General features: G+C 40.1%; 1 protein-coding gene across 5 annotated transcripts in view; it reads right to left on the minus strand.

Annotated features, from left to right (window-relative positions):
* gsb-n (gooseberry-neuro) overlaps positions 1-13,036 on the minus strand; it is a 181,738-nt gene that overhangs the window by 85,408 nt on the left and 83,294 nt on the right. For all 5 annotated transcript variants that reach the window (XM_065234664.1, XM_065234661.1, XM_065234662.1 and 2 more), the window contains one exon: positions 11,916-12,042. In XM_065234664.1, the coding sequence (XP_065090736.1) occupies positions 11,916-12,042 (127 nt within the window). The remainder of the gene's footprint in view (positions 1-11,915; positions 12,043-13,036) is intronic.

Below are 13,036 nucleotides of genomic sequence, written 5' to 3' on the forward strand. Positions count from 1 at the left end.
CAAGGGAAATCGAAAAGCTGCACTTACCGTCGTGAGATCCGCAATCATGGTCCGTGGATAATCTTTGCCAAACACGTACCTAATCCAGCTCAAAGAAGTAACTGTGATCCGTCGATATCAAAAGAATTTGAACATTGCAATCAGTAGGAATTGTTCAATTTATCAGTCACCCATGAAAATGTATCGAAAACAAACGGCCTTTTTCAAGGTCAGCAATAAATTTTCACATAAGAGCTCTAGTTTATTGTAAATGAAACTGAACCGTCCTCAAAACTTGTGTGATGGTGCTTGTATCGTTTTGATGCGTTTGGCAAGCAAAGAATAAGCTTCGTGTGCCAAAGATACCGATAAACGATTTTGGCAGAATTCACACTTACCAGAACGTGCTGCTCCGGACGGAATTCAATTTGCATTCGTGTGAGTGGTCTTGAAGAGCGCAGTTTTACAGCTCACCTCGCTGCGAGTTACTACACTCATAAAATAAATCACATAACCAGTGGAAAATCTCCATGTGAATTTCACATAACTTTCATGTGATCCCATAATTTGATATTGCACCACTAAATCACATGAATGTTATGTGTCCAATAAAATCTATATGATTTCTCATATAGAATTTCTAATGCTATGTGATATTCAGGTAAAAATCATTGTTTTTGTTTTTGGAAAAATACTATGTGCGTACCTAATAGAAACTAAGTGAAAACTTTTTTCAGTGTATGTCATCGCACCCAACGCACACTGGGGATTTTGGCAGCAAAAAGGCTTGAAATTGTCTGCCGCTCAAACCACACATTGTAACATATGACTTCCTTTGGGAAAAATGTCAAGAATTTTATTCTGCATATTTTCAATTGGCGCACGCGTTGATAAGTGCATGTTTGGAGCCTTTTTTGCCCCAAAATCCCATATTTTTCTGTAATTCTTTCCCATTATGTTACTTCACTGATTCAAATAGTCAGTACCCTTTATCAGAAGTAGCCAATTTGTCTTCTAGTAGTCAGCTTGTGCCTTTTAAAAACTATTGCTGACATTTATAGGAGAGCATGGGGTCAAATAAGCCAGATTTTGTAATAAAATATAAAAGTTTTCCGAATTTAAACTCAATATTAGAAAATAACAAAAAAAAAAAGAGATGCTCATAAAGTGAATTACAATAGTCTAAAGGACAAAACTGATTCAAATGCATGTTTTGAGCGTATTTTGCCCCGGTATCTCATATAAAAAACTTAACTTTTTTGAAAAATTTCTGAAGACTTAATCTCGTGTTGGCATTTCAGCGGCAGAAACTGTTCATCTGCCGCTGAAATGCCAACACGAGATTTAAGTTTTCTTGCGGTAAAAAGGAATTTAAGCATTAAATGTGCTTGTTTTTATACTGTGTACAGACAAATATATACATGTTAAGCGCCTAATTTACCCTCTATCAATTGAAAGCATTTAAACTGGTTAATTGGCTTAAATAGATAATAACTTTCTTTGGAAATTTCCAAATATACCATTTAGAAGCCAGTAAGTGAGCTTTGATTAACTATTGAAAACATTTATAGGCGAATAGGGGTCAAATAAGCCATGCGCCAAATATACAAGTTTGCTCATGTTGAATGGCATATTAAAAAATAAATGTGATTGCTGTACAAAATTCTCAGTAAATTGGTTGCAATAGTCTAAAAGACCAAAATTAGGCATGTTTTGTACCTTGTTTTGCACCAGTACTCTTGTTACTTTATTTGTTAAGTTACTTAAATGTAATGCCTGTTTTAATAACGACCATTCTTTTAATTGGGTTCGAAAATGTAACAAGTCAACATAACGGCCGTTTTAATAGCGCAGACACCAGCCATTTTATATTTCTACAGGTCTACTGATTTTGGTTGTGGTTTGCGTAGGTATGAGATCGACAACTAGTACTTTTCACTCACTCTTTCTTACAAACGCAAATCTCGCCCGCAGACGCCAAGCACGCTCAAGTCTGTACAGTTTTAATCGTGCATAGGGGTAAGAGGGGCCTAATAAGAATCCCAAAATCCAGTTCCAAACTTCTAATTTTTCAAATCACATTAGTTGGTAGTAGATTCAATATCACCATTGCAATGATTATTGAGCAATTAATTTGCTTCAAACCATAAGAACTCTAAGGCTAAAAGCACAGGAAGCTCACTATGCCCCTCCTTCCCCTACACGTATGCTCAAATAGATGTGTCAGCTATGCTTCAAATTATAAAAGTGTATGTGATGTCAGCATTGTTTACATCTATGTTGAACCCAATACCTAGGAAATGGATACATATTATTCCTGAAAAATTTTCAAGAATGGAAGAATAGATGTTTTTCATTGTTGACATAGATTTCTTTGGTACAAGTGTATTTTGTTTGTGGCATAATGTTACTTAATAAAAGTGTTGCGGAAAAATACATCGAGTTCGGGAACAACAAGGCTGATTTGACTCAATTTTTAACAAAAAAAAAAACTGTCTGAATCTGCGGAATCAATCCCGGAAATTACGAAAGCTTAGATACGCCAGTTTAATCGTCGCTGGTAAACAGTGCATTGTGAAAAACGTTTTTACGAGAGATACGCAAGTTGGCTTAATTCATCCTTCAAGGTTGATGTTTTTGTTAAACTGATATAAATTAAAAGTTGAAAATATTTCAAAACATCTGCAAATTTCGTAAATATTGCTGCATTTTTTAATACTTTACTACGTATTCCGGGACAAGTGGGACCTACAAGATTAATAGTTTAGCATAATGTAATTGTGCAACCTACAAATATCAATCATTTCGAATCCCAAACCACAGTAATTATCTGGCTGCATTACTGCACAAGTGTACACACATTAAAACCCCACATAATCAACTTTATAAATTCTGAAAATATTATTCAAATTATTGGAATTTGAATACAACTTTCAAAATTTATGCTAGTGGTTCAACAGTATACACTTCAGTCTTTTTACGTTTTTTTTTCGCTACTACTGTGCTACCTGGCTTATAACGAATATACGTTATGCACGAGTGCCCTAAATACAACACATAATTCGTCTAATTTTGTATCGAAAATGCTATTCTAAATTAGGCGAATTATACGTTGTATTCGGGGTACTCGTGCACAACGTATAATCGTTATAAGTCAGGTATTACAGTAGTTTTGATCATGTGATCACAATTTTCAACCAAATTTAATGCTTAATGCTAATGACAATGTTTAAGAAGCACTTAGAAAACATTCTATGTCGAGAATGGTTTGAAGTAGACGAAAACAATCGCATCAGATCAAATGGTTTTTAATGAACTTTCAACTTACCAGAAGATTTTCCAAATAATTCTCAAAAACTTATGTTTCCATTAATATTAAGCATGAAGGTTTTTTTAACACCCCTCCAACCAAGCCTCTAAAAAACAGTGGAACGGCAAACTTGAAATGTTGTAAAAATCATAGCTTAGTCATTTTTTGACGAATTTCACGATGGCGCTGAAAACTACAAACTTCTTCTCCATGTAAATGATTTATTAGCGAGATTTCTAGACTTTGGCTGGTTCATCTCGAATAATCATGAAGTGATTTATATGCTCTGCCAATCAAAGATAATTATCACTGCTCAGTGACAGCATAGTCTATACATATTGCTAATTTGATAGACTATTGCAACTTTTTTTTTTTTCCTTTATTATAGAGATTTTTAGCCATAGGCTAGGTCATCTCTTAAATTGCAACCAATTTACTGAGCATTTTGTACAGCGATCACATTTATTTTTTAATATGCCATTCAACATGAGCAAACTTGTATATTTGACACATGGCTTATTTGACCCCTATTCGCCTATAAATGTTTTCAATAGTTAATCAAAGTTCACTTACTGGCTTCTAAATGGTATATTTGGAAATTTCCAAAGAAAGTTATTATCTATTTAAGCCAATAAACCAGTTTAAATGCTTTCAATTGATAGAGGGTAAATCAGGCGCTAAACATGTATATATTTGTCCGTACACAGTATAAAAACAAGCACATTTGATGCTTAAATTCCTTTTTACCGCAAGAAAACTTAAATCTCGTGTTGGCATTTCAGCGGCAGAAACTGTTCAGTCATCAGAAATTTTTCAAAAAAGTTAAGTTTTTTATATGAGATACCGGGGCAAAATACGCTCAAAACATGCATTTGAATCAGTTTTGTCCTTTAGACTATTGTAATTCACTTTATGAGCATCTCTTTTTTTTTTGTTATTTTCTAATATTGAGTTTAAATTCGGAAAACTTTTATATTTTATTACAAAATCTGGCTTATTTGACCCCATGCTCTCCTATAAATGTCAGCAATAGTTTTTAAAAGGCACAAGCTGACTACTAGAAGACAAATTGGCTACTTCTGATAAAGGGTACAGACTATTTGAATCAGTGAAGTAACATAATGGGAAAGAATTACAGAAAAATATGGAATTTTGGGGCAAAAAAGGCTCCAAACATGCACTTATCAACGCGTGCGCCAATTGAAAATATGCAGAATAAAATTCTTGACATTTTTCCCAAAGGAAGTCATATGTTACAATGTGTGGTTTGAGCGGCAGACAATTTCAAGCCTTTTTGCTGCCAAAATCCCCACTGTCCAACGGTTCGTCGGGGTATTTTTTTTGGGAACTGTTTTATCCCACAACATTCATGGCGTCTTTTTGGACTATAATGGGGTGTAAATTAAAAAAAAAATGTTGACGAAGTAGTGTCAACTGCAGTGCTGAGATTTGTCATTGTCATTGACAGACTTTCGGGCGAAATTGACAAAATTGTTCGTCACATAGTCACTGACAGACTTGATCCTCAAAAAAACCTTTGTCAAAATCTCATTCATTTTTTCGTCAATGACAAAGATTCACCTGGTAACAAAAAGTGTAATTTAGTACATTCTGAGTCACATTATTGTTATCCAAGTAGCTCAGGGCGTAGATACTTGTTCACTATAATGGATCCATGTAATTGTTTTGCTCAAGTCATTTAATTTTGCTACAAATTTAGCTAATAAACAAATCTGCACATGTTCGTCACTGACACCATTGTCATTGACAATTGACATGGTTTGCCTTGACTATGACTGTTAGCTAAAATGAGTGACCAAAGCAGAATTGTCAATATCACCGTGTGCTGTCGAGATTTTGCAGCACTGGTCAAGTGCTTATAACATTAATTTTATTAATGAAATTTAATTTTAATCACACCATTTTATTCAGGTTACATGTCAAACTTGTTGGGTATAAAGATGCTAGTTGGTTATTAATGGTTAATTATTGAAAATTGATCAAAGTGTTTAGCCGTAATCAACCGATCACGTGCTCGCTCGCTATGGTTATCGAGAGAACAGGGAGACGAGCTGATCCCACTCATTACTCAATATCATTGTTTGTCTGCTTTTTTCTATTCATTCACCTACTTCAGCAAAATACAGAAAAAACGAGGGACATAGAATGCTAATCTAAATGCTTAAGTAAGGGAAACGTAACAAGTTTGACTGCATTCATCGTTTTACTGAAGAATGATAAACAGGGATGTTCGGTGCCTTTTGCACTGAAAACGAAACTAACTCAGTGATTAACTTTTACTCATTTGTGCGTCACTTTTACTCATTCGTATGTCTTAGTCTAAAATAAACCTTCATTCAAGCAACAACCATAAACTGGTTATGGGCCCAGCTGCATAGCCACACAGTTAAAAAAAGTAGCGTAAATTTCTGTTCAGTATGATGTACATAAATGGAGCGTCACATATCATATAAGTTTGCATTACATATCATGTAAAGTTCTGAGACATTTCATGCAATGTAACAAATATTTTATACGAAAGCCCATTGTTGTAAGCAACATTGTTTGCAAGTTGTTCGGTTCCCAAATACAAGTTTACGTGAATGAATGTTTACATCACTATTAAAATTATGAATTTTTATCTGTGTATGTCCGAGACAAGCAGACAGCAAAGGCCATGTGGGAGTCCCTGTCTAATACTTTCTTCAAGAAGGGATTTGCGTCTCAAACATATATTCGGCGATCCCTGCCGTTGTTGCGGATGGACGAAGAAACTGCGCTAGCGGGACATTTTCGGTGTTTTGACGAGCTCGTACAAGTGACAGAACTCGATCAAGTAAGTCAACTTTTCATTTCGTCGCCGGAGTCCAACGGCGAAGGATTTTTTTTTTCCTTTGGTTTGTTTTTTCCGTCGATCTTGTTTTCCGTGCTGAGCACCAATGCTACCGACGTGCCAAGGAAGGCAGCTCCCACACCTGGACCCTACCTATCGACCCATCAACTCATGAACCGGGGACCAACGGCTTTACTTCCCATCCGAAGGAAGGTGTGATCAGAGATGCTATGCCTCAGAACATCCCGGCGGCGCCGACTGGTATTGAACCCAGGCCTGCTGGGGTGAGAGGTAATCACGCTTACCACTACACCACCGGCGCCGTTATAGAAGGAAAATTTAGCAGAAGATCAGATAAAGTTGGACGTAGTAAAGGCTCGTCTACTGGTAGAGGAACGGAAGCGGACTGGAAGGATTGTTGAAACCAGCAGCGGACAGGAGAACATGGTCTTGGATCAAGGAAAGAGTCTGGAGGAAGACCGAAGTTTCCGGGTAAATGTTTCGGATGCGGTGCATTTAGGAACAAGTGAGTAGCGTGTCCCAAGGGGAGCGACCAGCATGTTCGGGCGCAAGCGGCGGGTATTCTGATTGATCGGGAAGTGGCCCTGGTTAGTCCGTGTGAAGCAAGAAAACCAGAAAACTGCAAGATGGAGTGGTTCCTTAACTCCGGAGCAAGCAGACCCATGGTAGACGAAGAGAAGTTTTTTTTTTTAATGTGGCACTGTGAGAAGTCGAAAATTCACGTGTTATTGCGTAATGCTTCGATACGCACCTTGTGGCTATCGACTTTGGAATCTTATGTCAAGAAAGCAGTTCGTGATGTCCGGTTCAATGAAATCGAATTTCCGTTCAAATCAACACAGAAGGTGGAAGCCAATGCTAACCGGGAGATTCCGTTAGTGATTCCTCAAACACTATAGCAAGAGTGGGAAGAAGAAACTACGGCAATTGCACCAGGATTCCTGGTGGTGTTAATCCTGAAGTTAATCCTGATGCAGACACTGAGGAATTCGCAGATGCTTTATTTTTGACTGAGGAATCCGATGATCAGGACAACCAAGAGGAAGGAGCCACGGCACCCACACCACAACTTTAAAGCGGTAACTTCCAAAGCGGGACTACTCCAAGGAATAGTGGTTAGGAGTGCAGCAATCCAGGTTGGTTCAAAGATTTTTTTTCGTCATATAGAGTATTGTCTGCTGTAGACCATTCTCCTCAGGTGCCTGTGTCCTATAAAGACATTGCTGACCATCCAAATCGTGCTGGCTCAAAGCAGTAGGCGAGGATTTGAGTGCGAAGAACCAGATCAGTATTTTGGTGCAGCAACCAGAATCGGTTGTACCCGTACCATGCAAATGGGTATTCACGTTGAAGACGGACGCTGATGGGAATCCAATCCGTTACCAATGCAATGCTAAATAGTGGCGAAAGACTGTGTGCAGCGGAAGAATATAGATTATGAGGAAACGCTTGCTCCAGTGGCCAAACTGAACACTATTCGAACTTACTTACTTACTTAAGGGTCCTGTGCACCACCAGCGGTGCAAAGGGCCAACGTGAAAGACTTCCATCCTGGGCGGCTGCTCGCTTTTGCCTTGACCTGGGCCCAGGTCAGATTTCTATCGACTTGCTTAATTTCCTTATTGAGGCTGCGCCGCCATGAGCCCCTGGGTCTGCTTCTGCTGCGATGTCCTGCTGGATTCCAATCCAGCGTTTGCTTGCAGATTTCGTTTCCGCCCCGTCGAAGTGTGTGGCCGACCCACCTCCACTTTCGCTCTCGAATTTCTGTTGCTATCGGCTTCTGATGACATCGACGATGGAGCTCGGCATTCGAGATCCAGTTGTGAGGCCACCAGGCACGAATTATATACCGCAGGCATCGGTTGATGAAGACCTGCAGCTTTTGAGTGTTCTCCGCTGATACACACCACGTCTCGCTGGCGTATAACAACACAGATTTCACGTTCGAGTTGAAAATTCGGATTTTGGTGCGTTGACTTATCTGGTTGGATCTTCATACGTTTCGTAAACTCGCAAAGGCAGCCCTAGCCTTCTTGATTCGTGCACCTATGTCGCTCTTGGTCTCTCCGTCCGACGCTATTTGACTGCCAAGATATTGGAAAATTTCGACCTTCTCCACTGCTTGCCCCGCTACCGTAAAGTTGGAAGGGTTGCCCGTGTTGATATCCAACGATTTGGTCTTGTTGACGTTGATGGTGAGACCCGCCGCAGAGGAGCGTTCGGCTAGGTCATTGAGCTTACTCTGCATATCAGAGCGCCGTTGTGCTAGTAGAGTAACATCATCAGCCAAATCGAAGTCGTTGAGATGCTCCATGGTGATAGGTTGCCAAAGCAGCCCACGGTTCGGTACACGGTCAATTGCACACTATTCGAACGGTTCTGGCTATTGCGAACATTAAAGGACTGGAAATCCACCAACGGAAAACTGGAGGAAGAGGTACACATGCAGGAACCGAATGGAGCCAAGCCTGGGAGAGTTTATCTGATGAAGCGATCATTGCTGGGTTAAATCGAGATGTTGGAACACATGATTCAATGAGTTTCTGCAAGATCAAGGTTTCATCCGATCGCGGTACGATTACTGACTGATATGTTTATCATAGCTCGGAGCATACAAACGATATTGGATATCAAGGAAACGCTAAAACAAGAATTTGAGATGGCTGACATGAACGTGCTGCACGACTTCTTGGGAATCAAGATTCTACGATCGTGCACAAGGAATCATGAAGCTTTCGCAGACGCGATTGTCAAACTCCTGCTGAAACCAGGTTGCAGTTGAAACGAAGCGGTGAGCGGTGCGAGCATCTTTATTGTGAGCTAATTGGATGCCTAATAGACTGATGCAAATTTTGACATTTTCGCTACACAGTGCTCAAACGGTTCCTAATCGGGTCCTGATTAGTCTCCCGAAATTTGAACTCATTCGAAAAGAAACTGACTTGGCACAAACCATTCGAAGTTTATATGGAAATTACTATGGGAAATCCAAACTTTTTGTTCATTGTCTTCTTACCTTTTTCCATAATGCACTGTTCAAACATTCAAAAGCTATGCTTATGGAAAATTTTCTCAGCTTCAACTTAGCAGAATATAGTTGTTGAGTTAAACGTCAAATAAAATAGTTATTAATTGTTTAAGAGATTGATAATCTTATGGCATGATCAAGCAGCTGTTTTGTGAGCAACACTGTATCTTGCAGTGTGGCATAGTAGCCATGATTTTTGTGCTCTATTCCAAGCGCCAGAAACACCAATGTTGCCTGCTGAACAGTTGATTGAGCATAATCGTAAGACATTAGTGGCTTGAATTATTGATAACTTTTGATGATTACATTATATTGAAATGTGGTTCAGGACAAAATTGTAGCTGAGAAAATTTTCTACGAGCTCACTTATCATTTTTTAAAGCAGAGCGATATGGTAAATTGTTAGATGGATATGAACAAAACATTTGGTTTTCCTATAGTAATTTCCATATAAACTTCAAATGGTTTGTGCCAAGTCAGTTTCTTATCAAATGAGTTCAAATTTTGGGAGACTAATCAGGACCCGATTTGGAACCGTTTGAGCACTGTGGAGCGAAAATGTCAAAATTTGCATCAGTCTAATGCCTAATGTACCTGATGATGGGTATCCGACCGGATTTGTACTTCATCGTTGGATAACTTTCGAGGTTTCAAGACACAGCAAGTCTGGAAAAACGCGAAGAGAAGTCCTGAGGTACGTTCAGGGTACTAGGCATTTGGAGTTGGTTTACCTTTGCAGTCCGAATAACGCCCCTACCGACTACGCGAATGACGAGAAGGACCGGAAGTGCGTCTCAGAATTCCTACTGAAAGTCTTCGTATGTACGGAGGCGCGTCGGCGATGTCATCTATTGAATATATCGCCTTGAGTAGCTGCATCAGTGAATCCATATGGATCAATTAATTAATGGGTGACCTGGCGCAAATCAAGTTGTTGTATCCTGTTCCAATATTCGAGGATAACCAAGAAGCCATAGCGATGGCACAGAAGGAAGAGACGAAAAGGGTAAGCACATAGATGTAAAGTACCATTTCATCCAGTTGGTCTACGTTCCGACGCAATAACAAGAAGCAGACGTGCTGACACAATTTCTGGCAGCTCCATCGTTCCTGAATCTACGCAGTAAATTAGGATTAGAAATGAGCAACTGAGAGGGGGTGAAGAAAAATGACATCGTAGTAGCAGTTGACTTACTGAAGAGCTTATATAACTATGTAACCTAGCAAATTTTCATTAGTCTAAAATGAACCATCGTTCAAGCAACAACCATCAACAATTACACGACATTAACTACGGTTTATTCTAACATAAATATACTGGTGAATTTAATAAAATTATTTACTGCTGCTCTAGATCTCGAAGGATGTCCACTTCATCGTTTTACTCTCCTGCTGAATCATTCCTTCTCGCCGTTAGACTCTCCTATCGAACTACAACTCGATCGCCGTTTTCTTATGCTGCGCCGAGGGGAGAGCCGATACGGTCGTTATTAGTTGCGAATACCATCTTATTAAAGAATTGCCAGGATCGTATCGATTTCTTATTATATTTTTTTCTTAAATAATTGCCACACAATTATACTAATACAAATATGGTACAAGCTTGTGGCCCGAGGTAGACAACCCTTCCGTGAAGTAAGAAATGTATTGGGAACACGTGATCTTCCCTACATGCAAGCGATCTACGAATTCCTTTGTTTGTCTGATGTTAGAGTTTGATGTGACTATCCCCTCCTTTCCAAACAATTTCCCGCCATTGTGTCGCAGTCTTATTATCCTCCTGTTCCTGTGCTACTTGCCCCTGCCCAGCCAGAATTTGGTTAACCATCCGAGAGTAGTATCTGAAGGAGGCTTCAGAAACCAGTTTCCTACCTAGATCCTTCCAATCGAAATTGTTACCCAATAACCTCGAGCCCGCCACGATTAATTGGTACCCAATACTAACCTAGAAATACTGCTATTTAAAATGTAAATCAAACATTACTGATTTTGGCTCCGCAAAGTGTCACACACGAATGAGCCTTGTAAATAAACGAACTAGTTAAAAAAATGGTACAAGCTTAAAAAGCTATCAATTAACAACTTTGGAAGTGTTCAAAAGGACGCCGAAAATATCCATTAGTACCGTCCCAAGGACAATGATAAATATCAGATTTCTAATGATGGGCCCAATATTTGATCCATAGACCAACATTAGAGCCATTTCCTAGGAGTATTTCCTGAATCTTCTTTCTAAAGATTTCCATGACAGCTAAATCGTTTGTTTAACTATTGATTTAACAATGCCCACCTCATGCCCAGAGTTGTTCATACGCATTTTTGTTAATCTACATGGACCGTAGATATTTCCCAACCCCCTCCCTCTCTATATTTTCTCGATGGACTTTGCATGGGTCCTCCAATAATAATCTCAAACTTGAGCTTATGACGTAATACTCAGTTGATGAGACTATAATAGACACAGCTTTCACTCGCTCAACCTTTCATCACGTAGGCGAATAAACTGTCGCAAATCTTCCCATCTTCTATATGCAGTACCTCGACAAAAGAAAAGCCACCCGGCCCCACCATTCCTACTGGGCAAGGTAATTAATCATCTTCTCATTTTTTCGGTTGACACAACCTCGTAATATTTTGCCCGGTCTGGAAACCCAAATCTCCCCCAACTTGAAACAAAACAGAAAGGCCAATTCATTCCATTAGCCAGCAACGACCTAGCGCAATGCTAAACAAAAAGCACTTACCTCCCAAAATCCCGTGGATGCTGTAATCCTTCCGCCCGTCGTCGTCCTTCCGTCCGTCTGGGGCACTGCCTCCCCCTCGCAGCAGCCGGCTGATGGACGAAACACTCGGTGGATCCGAAACGCCTTCCTGTAATTGAGCGATAAAAAGGCACAATTAACGTCGAGAATGGCTCAATTTTTGTGACCGGCAGATCGAAGGACTTTTCAGTTCTGTGTTCTTGCTGCACAGCTTGGGGTTTTTGTTTTATCATAGTTCATGAAGCCAAGTCCGGGGATGAGCTTTGAACTCGGGATTTTTGCGTGTGAGGTATGGATGTTAACCGCTGTGCCGGGGCCGCCCCCACAGCGTGGGTGCTTTTGATAAGTCCACTGGTGTCCGTTGGGACCGGGGATCAGTCGAGAGGGCGGAAATTAATTACGAACAGCATTTGTTGTTACGGAAGGGACCCTGAGTCTGACGTAGGATTTTGATCCAAGAGAAGATATTAGTCGGAGAATGGTTTCAAATTTGCTTTCAAACAAATTTGCCACATCCCTCGACAACGACAACGGCCAGCAAACCGATTCCTTTCGGTAGCCCAAAGCTTGAACTCACTAGCTCATCTCTCTATTTGGATCTCATTAAGCGGAAAGTCGACCCAAACCGCACCACCATTCATACCAATAATGTGCAGGGAAAAGCACCGAAAATTCCTACCCCCTAGGGGGGGGGGGGGGCCCTTGTCAAGTAAAGACAAAACCTTTCTTCTTCTTTTTGGCTGACTTTTGTGACCGATAACAGCCGAAGAAGTGTGAACCCTTTCACAGTTTCTAATTAAATTTTCTCACCTTTCAGTTGCGCCTCTTTCGTGCGTGTTTACCGAACTGTTTACCGTGGCAATTATGATTTTACACCACGCCGCCGCCGCCGCCGCCGCCACCGTGACTAGGCACGCTGCTGTCCAAGTGGCTGTCCGAGTGGCTGGCGTGGGTTTCCGCCTTTGTTTTTTGGACCATGTTCACAGAACGGAACAGGACGGGTCGGAAGCGGGGTGTGGAAATGGGATGGATTCTATCAAAAACTATAATGATGATAGGAGAAACAGTTTTATGATGTTTGAGAAAATTATACTGCTTTAACA

The sequence above is a fragment of the Ochlerotatus camptorhynchus genome, unplaced genomic scaffold (assembly GCF_037179485.1).
Source record: "Ochlerotatus camptorhynchus isolate MF236.1 unplaced genomic scaffold, CSIRO-AGI_Acam_v1.1 ptg000434l, whole genome shotgun sequence".
NCBI lineage: Eukaryota > Metazoa > Arthropoda > Insecta > Diptera > Culicidae > Ochlerotatus > Ochlerotatus camptorhynchus.